The following is a 13,185-nucleotide window of genomic DNA, read 5'->3' as shown; positions in this document are numbered from 1 at the left end:
AGGGAACTTTGAAAAGACTTTGAGCAGTAAATTTGCAAGATGCTGCTTCCATCTTGCAGAAGAGTTTCCTATATTTGAGCATGTTAATATATTTTACTTTTTCAGTCCACATTTGGTGACACTGCCTACAGTTTTCTCTAAAATTCTTTCTTTTACCAAAAAAGACATGACAAAGTGTTTTAAAATTACAAGAATGTCTTTAGATCAAGAGAAAACTGCAGTGGTTCTCATATCAAGAGCTTTCTATTTCCCCTATAAAATATTAGACATTATTAAAGGTGAGTTAAGACTTTGGTGAAAAATCTAAAGAGCATCGGCAAATCTGAGCACTGCTCAGCTTTTCAATTGCTTTTCTACTTCTCAGTTCTTTTAAATGGTTTTCTATGGCAGGAACATTTTTCTTAATTAGTCACAGCTAATTAGTGTTCTGGCATAGACAAGTAATCAGAAATGTCAGAGCTGCAAGGCTACATCTCCCTAATCCTTTGATAATAATTTAGCCTCCTGGGAGGGCCTCAAGCTGCGGTAAGTAGTGGCTGACAATAAGGCAAAATTAGGTGGGCAGCAGACCATTAGGATAGAAAAATAAAAAGCACTACCAAATCCTGCTGAGCACCATCAGGCAACTAACTACACTGCCAGATGAGGTGCCTGTTTAAGCCTGTGTTGTTAATTAGCTGATTCTACCAGACCTGCCACATATGTCCAGGTGCATCATGCAAAAGATGTGTATTTCTGGGTTTGCGCCAAAGGACAATTTTGCACTGTGATCAAATTTCAAGAATCTGAGAAAGAAGCCCACATATTTCTTGAAGATTATTCTGAGTTATCAAAGAAATAAGAAGATCAACAAGCTACAATCCATTTTTGTTGAGGCTCTTTTAAGTAATTAGGCACGGTCCTCTCATGTTTCTCAGAGGTTAATACAAACACAGCTTTTGATTCAAATGTGGCCTTTAACCAGTCCTACCTAGTCTCAACTTGCTGAAGTTGCCTTGGCATATAATCTAGATCAAAAAGTAGACCTTTTGTCAAATCACACACTTGCAAATAATTACATAACAATGAAAGAGGAGATTACTTATTAAAATTAATGTGACAGGAAGCAATTTGAGAATGAGAAAAAAATCACAATTGACGTTTTCTAGAAGAACACTGTTGAATGCTAAATACTGCAGTAATGGCGCTTTTGGGGGCGGCATGGACAGCACAAGGAGTTCGTACTACAGAAAACTCACATTTAAGATAAGTGTTCCTCTTAGCTGTGTAACACCAGCTGAAGATTAACTCACTTGCCAGCGAGAAGCACTTGCATATTTTTAACACAGGTTTTGTAAAAGGTCAGAAAACTTATAGAAATGATGCAATTGAATACAGCATTTGCTAAAAATGTACTTGCAGATATGAAACGAATCTGCAAGCAGAAATTAATCGGATGAGTACTTCATAGCTCCATTTAGGCATAGAATGAAGTACATAACATAGTAATCTTCAGAGAATAATTACTACTGCAAATAACCTCAAGTACATCATTGAACTTAAATCGTCCATCCCTGCTACTAATGGAAAAGGAAAATAATGGTTGTGATACGGGAAAATAATGGTTGTGATAATTAAATGTGATAGCATTTAATTAACATTCCAGGCAAAATACAAGCATTTTTCTGACAGAAAAAGAAGATCACATTACATCTGAATTTTTGCAATCCAAAAGCCAAAAGCACGTAGGTAAATCTGGAGTGCTTAAGCATTTATACTACTCATAAAGACGTTCAGGCTTTCTGCACTCCAAAGAAAGTTGTACGAGTTCCCTGACATTGACGTCTCTTACACTGCTTGTTGAATTGTTACCCTGCACGAGGCCACAACCCCGAGGACATTCTCCTACATGAGCAGTCCCTGTGAAGTCAACAGGACTACTCACTCACAGCACACCGGTTTGACACCCAGAAGAGATGGGCGATGAGGGCCAAAGTCAACATCTGCTAACAGGTACCATCGTGTACAAGATAACGAAGGGATCCCTTTGCCAAAGCCGACCTTTCCGGGATGCACACTCTGACTGTGTTATGTGTTTATGGTATGCTTGTGCACAGGTTTCCCAGAAATTAAATCCTAAAAAAACCTGGAAAACCTTTAAGTTGTAGCAATGGCTAAACATTGATGTGTTAAAACTAGTCTCTTAAACCATTCTTTATTACTCAAAACAATTTTTTTCTCTGTTCAGACAAGAATATCCATACTTGATGTGCAATTAACAGGTACAAGAAAGTGAGAAGCTACGCCAAGTGGCACTTAGGAACTATACATTACTACAGAAAGTAAGTATTGCATCGATGTTTTGAAGAGTGCTTTGTGCAAAATGACTTATCTCTTTCAAGCTGGTTTGTTAACAAAATCCAATTTTGTTTATAAGGAAACAGTTTTTAATTTATAAGTCTAACGTAATTTAAAATGCTCAGGAGTTCAAAACTTATTAATCCCGTCTCAAAAATTCAGGTAGAAACATGAATCTAAGTCTAGTCAGTGATGATAACCTGGCACGTCTATGGATACAGCATGGCGTTTATTAAGGTTAATGGTAAAACTCCCATTGATTTCGATAGTGTAGAACCACATCCCATGGGAATTTCTTAGTTGGATATTTTTTACATCTGTTATTTTTGTGATCAGATACACAGCACTGTTTTTTGATAGGCTGCACAAATGTTCTTAAATCATCCATCAAGCAGATTATCTTTATAAATAAGGGCCTTAATAATAATTAGTAATATTTTAGATTTCTTCTAGGTTTGTGTAATTCTATCCTAAATACTTCGTTTTTCCATTGACCAACTGCTACTTTTACAGCCTTTCCTGAACATAAGTATTTTTCCAACAGTGGTTCAGAAAAAAAAAATTAAAGTACAATTTTGTTTCTAAAACATTTCACTAAACATTATTTTAAAAAATGAATTCTTGGTTTAAGTGATTAAACTTTTAAAAAGTTTCCGTGGGTGATGCTTTTAATCATAATTAAAAATTGTAATCATTAAACAAACACTGTGGTGCCTGTCTTCATGATGTAGTTGTTATATTGAATCTACCTGAGTCACTGCAAGGTTAATGGTAGAAATGTTTGCTTTATTCGAGTTTATTAGAGAAACTTGTCCCAGTGTAACTTCATTGTCTTAGTTTACTTCAGTGGAGTATGGGATTGGAAGGAATCACATGGATCATTCATTGAATTAAGCCTTCAGGAGTCACGAACATGGAGCAGATATTTAACCCAGAGCTACTGCAGACCATCCACATGTACAACGCATTACAAAATCTTTCTAGTGTTCTTTAAGATCTGCGGTGTTAAAACCAGACAAGCAAACAAAAAACCCCCCACATCTATAAGCTGCTACAGCATGACAGTAGGAGATGAATGCCCTGAGTTCCTGTGACAGGAAGGAATTTGACAGGCAAAATTCCCAGCTGATGTTAGGAAGAAGACCATGTCCAAGACCACAAAGGAGGACAAAAAGTCCTAAGTGTCTCTGACAAATTGACCAAGCAAAAACTCTTTGTGACTCCAAATCTGGTGATTAAGATTGAGAACAAGAAGACGGCACACTGATTTGGGAGAGACAAGTCCTACCAGAAGCACCAAACCATATTGTTCTGCATGCTCTCTATACCCCTTCCAGAGGAGATAAGAACGAAATGCACTCAGAAACCAAGTTTTTCAGAGGAAACAAAGGAAAAAAAATTAACCACCTTGGTTCTGCTGCACGATCAGCAGAGGTAATGAAGCATGGGATTTAAATGGTTTAAAAATATTGCAGAAAAAAACTAGCAGCCCAGTCTTCTTTCAAAGTCCCCTGGAGATTTCAGCCTCTCTCATATTTAAGGATTCATATCACAAGCTTAAATTCCATTCTCCTGATTTTCACATTTCATACAGCATAGTAGTGCTTCTCCTGGCTTATCAAGCACCACCATAAAACAATGCATAGTTTCTGTCTTCATCCTAGTTTGAGATTTCTCTGGTAGATAGAAGATTTTCCAACTTCTAGCCTTAACATATTGTGACCCACTGGCAGACATTTGTACTTGTATCAATACTATTCTTAAATTTAAATGATTTTTGTTATCTACATTACTTCATACGATAGAGATTCCGTTCTCTTGCTCACTGTAACAGCAGTTAGTATATAGCAGCTCTCAATGAAGTCAATGAAATCTGTGCATAAATAGTTTGTAATTGTACATTTTTGGGGGATTAAAATAGTGTCCGAGGCCTGATCTTGTCTATGTTTATAACTAACACCTCTAGCACACAGAACAGTCTGGGTTTTTTCGGTTATTCTGGATGAGGTGTTTCTTTGGCTGAAGCACAGACATGCACTTTTCCTATTTCGCTTGGCTGATGATTTCTTATCCGATACAAATACAATGTATTTTAAGGGGAAATCAACTGTGATCTACAACTGTAGCCAGTCAAATGGCTTGAAGTGTATTTATATAAAAATGTGAACATATTTCATTTTTTCTATTGAAATATAACTTGATAGAATTGAATTTATAAACAGTACCTGGGTTTTGTTATATCACTAATTTAAAAAACCTTTCCAAAAATCATGGGCAAAATCTTCCTCAATCATACTGTTCTAAATCTGAATTAATCTCAGGAAAGGTGAGTTAACACAGTGAGATGCCTTTGTTTTAAATTTCTGCACACTATGAGCTTACATATTTGTTAATGCATTTATCTGAAGCTGTCCAATTGGTTATATCTCCTAGTGTGATGTTATGTAGAAATGTGATACCACCATATATAAAGAAAAATAAAGATACAAATAGATATTTGATACACAGAATACTTATCACGTACATCTTTTTATTTCCCTTACAGCTACAGCATTGGCCACTACAGCATACAATGCATACTGCTGAATAATAAGGGGACGGGAATGGTTTTGCATCTCAAAGGCAAGTGCTATGTCACAACTTGCATCCCTACAGGAGATGTCATCTTGTGCTGAAAAGCGTGATTGCTGAAACGAAACTTGGAAGTGGTCCTTGACCCATCCTAACCCAACTGTACTGAGGCTCTGTCCTTGGGTTAGTGCTAGCTGGCCTAGCCCAAGATCACACCAGGAACCATGCTGATGACTTAACGGTATGGATGATCACTTGCTCGTTCTCAGGCCTGGGCCCAGGTCCTGACCAGTTTACGGTGATGGACATAGCCTAAGGCTTGGTCCAATCCTGCTACATCAACAAAGTCAATGTGGTCTCTCCAGTGAGAGTTAGACTTGGCCTTAGGCACATAGTTTTATTAACATTCAGGAAACTACAACATAAGCAAAAATAACCCCAAAGAAAAACAAAAAATAGAAACTTGAAAATGAAACATATGCTTGCAGATTCAGTGCAAAAGCAAACTGAAGCAGAAGTTGCTAATATGGTTTTAGTACTTTGTGAAGGTGCCAGCTGGATGGATGATAATTTTTCTACCCCTGCAGGGCATCAAAGCTTTTATAAAATCATTCTTTTCACACATATTAGCACTTAGCTTATTAAAACAGATGATACTTTTTTTTGTAAAGCTGGCTGGGAGTGTCTGGAAATATAAAATCTGAGAGATAAGTCTCATTGTGACCAGCCAGTCTAACAAACAACAAACACTGACATGACATACCATGGCTGAGAGTCTATGTTATGGGACCTTCTGTGACTGCCACAACTGTAGTGTCACAGTAAAGGCTGTGAATTGCTGTTATGAAAACATTTGCTGTAACTTGCATAATTAAATGAAACTGCCAGCAAAGCTTTCTAAAATACTTCGGAGATGACACACAAATAAATACATTTCAAAGTCTGTATTATGTTCCAGAATTTGTTTTGTAATAAATTGTGTTGCACAGTGCCAGAGATGACTGACTTCCCTGTCCAAATTCCTACATAATTATAAGTGACTGAGATCATTATCCTGTAAATTGATCCATGATTATAATAAAATAACTTTTATTTTAGACATATTTTACATGTGTAGTGCTCTGAATTTATACAGAAGGTACAGTTTCAGATGCCTACAGCTTCTCCTTCAGACAACTCGGAAAGGGACATACGAGACATAAATTAGTGGTCAGAACTTGAATGAGCAGAAATATGCTCAAGAGTGCTGCCAGCGGCCTTACAGGAGCAAAATTTTGGTAGAGCAGGTAATCATTCCTAACAAAAAGAGGAGAAATCGGGGCAAAGGAATGAGTGGAGGGAGGCTGCAGAAGCCAGTATCGAAGCTGAGGGAAATTATTGCGAAGATACAGGCTGGCTAGCAATGTGTGGGCCTTGAGGATGAGGACGCGGATTACTCTGAACTTGCAAAAGTGGGATTGGAATTTTGAAAACAAGTCATCAATTCAATAAATGTTTGGTCAACTTTAAGAAATTATAAGTCTTAAATGCAAAATCCATAAAACAGAATTGTAAAAGTCATTCCATGAAAGTACCAGTCAAACCCGTAAATGTACCTGGCATAACAGACTGCTCTCTGTATACGAGCAGGCAGTGATACGTACAAGTACTTTATTTAGGGAAATCAGGTCTGCAATGGAGTCCACAAACCACACCAATCCATTCTCTCCATTAACACATTCAAAATCAAAAGATGGAATAAAATTGGAGTACTCACAGTGGAAAATTGACTATTTCAAATAATAATCTTCTACCAATTTTATTTATGCCTTCTAGCACCTAAAAGTTTCATGCAGAAAATGTTTAACGAAAGGCTACCCTTGACAGCTGAAGATGGTAAATAAAAAGTAAAAGAAAAAATGATCAACAGGGAAGAACATCTGAACAGCTTGTTGAATATCATCAAAATGCAGCTTATCCCTTCTGATGTAGTAGTGATACCAACAAGCTTTTGCTTACTTACATCAAATAACTTCTCTATGTACATTTCCTCATTGACCTTTTCTCGAAGTATATCCTGGTTTTGTCGAACAAACATAATGTAGGTGTCTGCTAGATCCATCCCTGGTTTCTGTGGAGACATAAAGTAAGGGGAGAAAGTAGTGGTTTTCAGACCACTCAACAATTGAGACTTCTAAGAAGTTATACTTAAACATAAGGAAAACTGCGATTATGTTACAATGTTCACACATGTATAAACTCTGTTTACCAAATCTGCTGTGAATTCTGGGTTAGTTACCTAGTTCAGGAGGGTTGACTGTTAATAAAGTTCTCAGTGTTATAATTTATGGATGCTTTGAGTCATAAATCTACCTTGCCATATGTAATGGAATGAAGTCTTGGCTCTGGTAACATCAATGGCAAACTTGGACGTTTTCCCCTTTTTTGTTAGTGAGGGTCTCAAAGCTACTCCACCCTGAAGGTCCAGATCTTGCTATCACATTCAGAAAATGGTTAAAAAAAGCATTCAGTTCCTTTTTCATTGCCTCGGATTTGTTGCGATTTGCTTCCAACGTACAGCTGAATTTTGTGTTTGAGGTTAGCTTCTATTAATTCTGATTCAAACTGAGTTCAAGCATTTCTCTGAAAGCAACGGCATAAAAAGGTTGGTATCAGAGTAGACCTGCACTCCTGTTTTTCTGAAACGGTTGCATTGGCACAATCAGCTCAGAGGATGACTAGGGAAGGAGCAAGGGCTGAAACGTTTCCCTTCTCATACCGACCTATGTTCTGTACGAATAGCAGAGCAGGTGCAATTTTCATCCCCCACTCCCAAACATGGGACAGGCTAGGCTATCATCTCGTGTGTACGTGATACTGTGTCAGGCCAGGCAGAGCGGTGGCTGAAACTGCTCTCGCCTGCCCAACTGGGACTTCTGGACCTCTATAGCCACAAAATGTTCCATCCTAAAGCCCTGACAGCCTGCAACATCCCCTTTCCTGGCAGCACATGCAGAGTTGGTCAGGAGTTCACCTTTCTCTAACAGGAACCAAAAATGAATGTAAGCCTTTTGGAAAGTCTTCTGTAAACGCCCTCTGTGTGAACAAGTTTGTAAAAGTACCATTTGCTCCCAAATAATAGTTTTTGAAGTTCATGGCATGCAAAAGAAGAGGCATGCAAAAGGCTTACTGTAAAGTAAGCCTTGGCACAAGGCTATTTATAAAGGATTCAGATTTGGCTAAGACTGACTCTACAGAGTAATTAACAGCTCTAGGGAAGGAGGATGAAAGCGGTTATACCCAGTCCCTGAATTTCCAGGCATAAGTCATCTCTATTTCTCAGAAGCTGTTATTATCTGAAAGCAGCATATGTACAAATCTATAAGAGTAAAATATTTAGCATATTTTAAAGGCCTGTGTGCATAAACATGCTCATACAGTTATAATATTTACGTGTAGTTTTATATTAAGTCTTCCTTTCTAGTCTACAAGTGGATAACTTTAAATTTTTCTCATTTCTTATTATCTTGTATATAAGATAGTATAACATATATGAACATGTCTCAGCATAAGAGGGACGGAAAGGTGCAACATACCCAAACCAGTACCTGTCCAGAAACTGCCATCACAGTACTTGGATTGGGAGCATTCTCCCCTCAAAACTGCAGTGAATGAAACCTCCTGGATCATGCACTTCATCTTTTTTTTCCTGAATCTACCACAGACACATATAGGAATATGATCCAAAATAAGAAGATTTTCTTTTTCATTTATACACGTGCATGAATGGCAATTTCATTTCTTAAAAGTAACAGTTAAATGTGGAATGATGGTCTTTTGGCCATGATGGATGTGGTTTAACACCCCTAGCATCTCCAAAACTCACATGGAAAAACTGCAGTGTCTCCTGTACATTTGGACTGGTCATTCCAGAGACAATGAAAGCTCATTTCAAAAACTTATCACAAACATACATGCCTACAGGAAACTCTTAAGAGGAAAGCAGGACCATTTATAGTTATATCTGAGTTACACACTACTGATCCTAAGCATAGAAATAAAAATGTAAGATTATAATAGGTAAAACAGCTTTCTGTTGGAAAATCTGGTTCATGGAAATCAATAGATTTCCTTCATAAAAATGTGCCTTCATTAAAATGTGACAGAAATGTTTTTAAATTAAACTAAATCACAAAGTGAAGGAGAATTAAAACAGAAAGCTCCATATCTTACCTTCGTATACTCATTTGTGATGGTACAAAAGAATACAGCTAGTGTTGAAACCTTGTGTACTTTCTAAAACCTGATAGGCAATTTATAGGAATTGGACTAGTTTTGACTTGGAGGGATAATGGGAAACATTTTGAAATCTCCAGGGGTGGGTGAAGGATGTAATCTAACAAATGAAAGGTTGATTATAGTTCTTGGAGATACATATTCAAATGTATAAATCAATCTTCCATTGAATACTAAAACCTAATGGTTCTCCGATTCATGCAATTTTTTCTTTTACTAAGTTCAAAAAAATACGTTCATCCTGCAGACAGCCAAAGCTAGAAAAATAACATTTCCCATCAGCATTAACTCTCCCTTTATCTTTGAGATGTTTACCTAGTCTTGAAGCTGTGACATATGGGAATTTCACACCTAGTGAATATATTTTCATGTAGCTTGTGGCACAGGAGTGTAATCATTAAAAGAATATACACAAGTAAGAGTAACTGCAACAGCTGGTGACATTTACCAATTAGAATTACAGTTCTTTAAAACACTTCATCCTTCTTTAATGTGTGCAGGATAATTATCTTTGAAATTGCCGTGGAAAAAAAAAATTAATTTTCCTTTTAAACAGTGTCTGTCTACAGTAGAAATATGTCTGGGTAAGGAAGATTATCAATACTCCGAAAGTATGACTCTCTGTTTTAAAACCATACCAAAATCATTGCAAGTTAACCATCTTGGCTCATGGTGGCCAAAACACATATTAAACACTGAATGAACCAACAGTATATCAAATATTTCCTTATCTTTTCATATTACATGCATCGAATTTATTAGTTTTCTCCAAACATACGAAAGAAGAAAAGACAGCTATTATAAGCATCAAAACAGGCTTAATGCTACATATTTAATGTTTTAACGTTTTTAAAACAGGGATTGTGTCTTAGATGGGAACCTCTGATTACATGATCCTCACTTGCTTCATTTTGGATTATTAAACTTCAGAAAAGAAACTAGGCTAATGTACAGTAAAAAAACCCAAACAACAATTGAGCGATTGAAGCATCTTAAAAGACAAACAAATAGAAACTGAGATATGTTTTAAGTAACTGTCACAGTGGGCATTTCATCACTAATATCAGACAGACTTAAGCAACTCAGTCTCCACATCTATGCCCAATATAAAAAATTCTGCCCCTCTGAATCTCTGGCAGAACATCTGCTGAAGTTAATGGGAGAGAGTTATTTGCACATCTTTGTCAGAAGAATTTAACCTGTATATTTATCTGGATAAGAGCAAAAAAAGGTATTCTGTCTGAAAATTTCCCCAAGAAAAAAAAGTGGTTTTTTTATGACAGATAAAAAGTTGTTGTAGGTTTGTTTTATTCAGAACAGCAGACAAGATGTTTTGCCTATCTGAAAATGAAAGAGAACCAAACAAAGAGATGAATGGAGAAACTGGAAGCACAAAGACATCAAATAAAATACCAGGAAATGAAGAGTTGTAAATAGGGTTACTTTGTCGCTGGTTACACAAGTAACTGAATACACCGGCAAGTGAATGAGTTTAAACAAGGGTGTAGGCTTCAGCACATTCTTTTTTAGGGTTAATCACTAGTTAACCTGGCAAGATGAACATGCTGTTTGAGAAAAAAAAAAAAAAATCCTTGTTAATTATATACTGCAAGTGCTCTTACTTCCTGCTGCTGCACCTAATCCCACAGGTGCAGGTTGTCTCTTTTGCTATTCACTGGTAGGTGGGTCCAGATCCACAGGCACTTTTTCATAGCAACACATTCAGATAAAGAAGAAACAGCTTAACTTTGCCCCTTTCAACAGGAAAACACTATCATAGCGTCTGCTTAACAAGGAGGCAAATTTTAAAATACATTATTCCAGTTTCCCAGATGATGTAGCAGCTGTATTATGATCGACACGCATTGCTCCCACTGGCAAAATTTGCCTGAGGCATCTAGTCAAAAGTAATGCTGCATTGCCTTGACTTCCAGGCATTCATATATTTTGCTGCTGAAAGGTTTGCAACAAGCTTAATACTGCCGCTAACATTAGGCTTTTCCTACAGGAGAGATACACCTGTTTGTGCACAACTTTTCGCAATGCAACAGTTTGTTACAAACCTCAATAAAAACTGTGCACATTTGTAAATACTTGAGTTATGCTTATTCTCACTTTGGCATTTGTCACAGAACATTTCTTAGCATCAGAGAGTATGACACAAACTTGTATTCTTGATCTTACCAAGAAAAAAAATCCTAGTTTTACGAGCCACTATCCTGTCAAAGCATTAATGAGACCAGATGTTAGAGACTAACTATATAATAACAAACTTCATCCCATTTTGTGTTTGCTCTCCTCTCCACCCCCTTCCCCTCCCCTGCATCCTGGAGGGAGACGTTTTAACTACAGCGTGGATGTAACAATGAAATGAAAGGAGTGATGAGCTGGAGGGGGCTATTGTGAGAAACACAGGAGCTCCTTATTCAGTGTCCACCCCCAAATGAAAGAGCACGTTGGAAAATTTCACTGCCTGAAATTTCGCCTCTAAATACTGCAAGGCTCATCACTTGGGCTTTGGAATGACAGAATTAAAATATCGTTAAAATATTTTTGGAATAGAAACTACTTGTACTCGTGACAAGATCCTCGCTTCCTTCATTTCTTACACATCAAAATACATAAGCCAGGCAGGAAGATGCATCATTTGTATAATCAGTCTATTGTAAAAGCACCATTTTATTCTCACAGGGTTATGAAAAATGATATTTCGCTTAAATGAAAAAATACAAGGCATTTTCCCTGCCTCTAAAACATCTTGTTGTAGAAGAAAAAGCAATCTTGGCGAAGGCTAAACGTCTGTATTTTGAGAACTGTCATGCAGAACTTCAGCTGTGATTCTGCAAGCATTTACACAAACACTTTTTCATAGATGTGTAGTTTCATTGCATTCACGGGGCAACACAGGCGTGCAAGTGTCTGCACCAGGATCTTGATTCCGTAGTGCAAAAGGTCTTCAAAATGCTACAGTTCCTATGACAAAATCAGGTATTAAAATATGCTTTTTTCCCCCTAAAACACTATGTTCTACTATGTTCTTTTAGCTTTCCTACTGATTAGCAGCTGTCCTTCTGATCTCCATTTAAGAGGTATCTCAAAAATACTGTTGACTTAAAACAGACGATGCAGGGCTTTCCCTCCAATTCTGCAATAGTTTGTGTTTATGGAACTGAAACTAGAAGGGCCAGTTCCCAGCTTGCGATATACAGAGGAGGAGGAGGAGGAAGGCAGGAGAAGCCCTAAGCATGAGGATAATGACTGTTCTGCACTCTTTATTTTTAAACAGAGGTCTCCCAAGTAAATCCTGCTTAAAAATGAATGGCACAGTATGGCCACATCTGAATGAACACTGATTTCCCAGAAAAAGTCGCTTGCTTCTTAAAACCAGCTAAATGAGGCCACGTAGGATAAGTGTGATACTTGGAGATGGAGGTATCTGGAAGGTCCCAATATGTATCAGCCTGGTAGGAGGCAGAGTTCCTACTTTGGCCTCTACGGGACCCCATAAGTCAAACGCTGGCACATGTGTGAGGCCCCTTTTCATACTTTTGATCCCCGCATAAAGGCAAGAGCGGAGCGAGAGGCCTGGCTTTGTGCGCGCTGCGCGCTGCCGTCAGCCCCGGGGCCTTCCGATGGCCTCTCCGCACTTGGTATGACAGGTGGCCTACATGAAGTGAGGGAGGATTAGGTTCCTTCTGTGCCCTCTCAATGACTGGCATAGATTACCGGCTCCTACAAAGGGATTTAAACATACCTTTCCGAACAAAAAAGCAGTATATACATATGCATGTAACTGGATGCTCAATTTGTATGAGTAATTGCTCTGGCTATATTTGTAAATGAAGCAAACGTGTGTAGAAATGACCAGTTAGAGACACAATTACTTGTGTGCAAAACTGACTTACATGATGAGAAACTGAACACAATGACACTATCTATGTGCTTGAGGAAAATAATCATTTGAGAATAACAATGTACATTTTTTGCCCTCAATTCTGCTGC

The 13,185-nt window shown here is 37.6% G+C and overlaps 1 protein-coding gene across 1 annotated transcript in view; it reads right to left on the bottom strand.

Moving 5' to 3' along the window:
* Window positions 1-6,910: 6,910 nt before the first annotated feature.
* Window positions 6,911-13,185, bottom strand: part of LOC104165432 (calcium-dependent secretion activator 2-like) — a gene marked incomplete at both ends in the record, with an annotated part of 66,970 nt that continues 60,695 nt past the window's right edge. Inside the window, one exon of the mRNA XM_009705070.1 lies at window positions 6,911-7,018. Coding sequence (XP_009703372.1) covers window positions 6,911-7,018 — 108 coding nt within the window. The remainder of the gene's footprint in view (window positions 7,019-13,185) is intronic.

Source organism: Cariama cristata, unplaced genomic scaffold, assembly GCF_000690535.1.
Source record: "Cariama cristata isolate BGI_N322 unplaced genomic scaffold, ASM69053v1 scaffold668, whole genome shotgun sequence".
Classification (NCBI taxonomy): Eukaryota; Metazoa; Chordata; class Aves; order Cariamiformes; family Cariamidae; genus Cariama; species Cariama cristata.
This window is presented reverse-complemented; position numbering and strand designations above follow the sequence as displayed.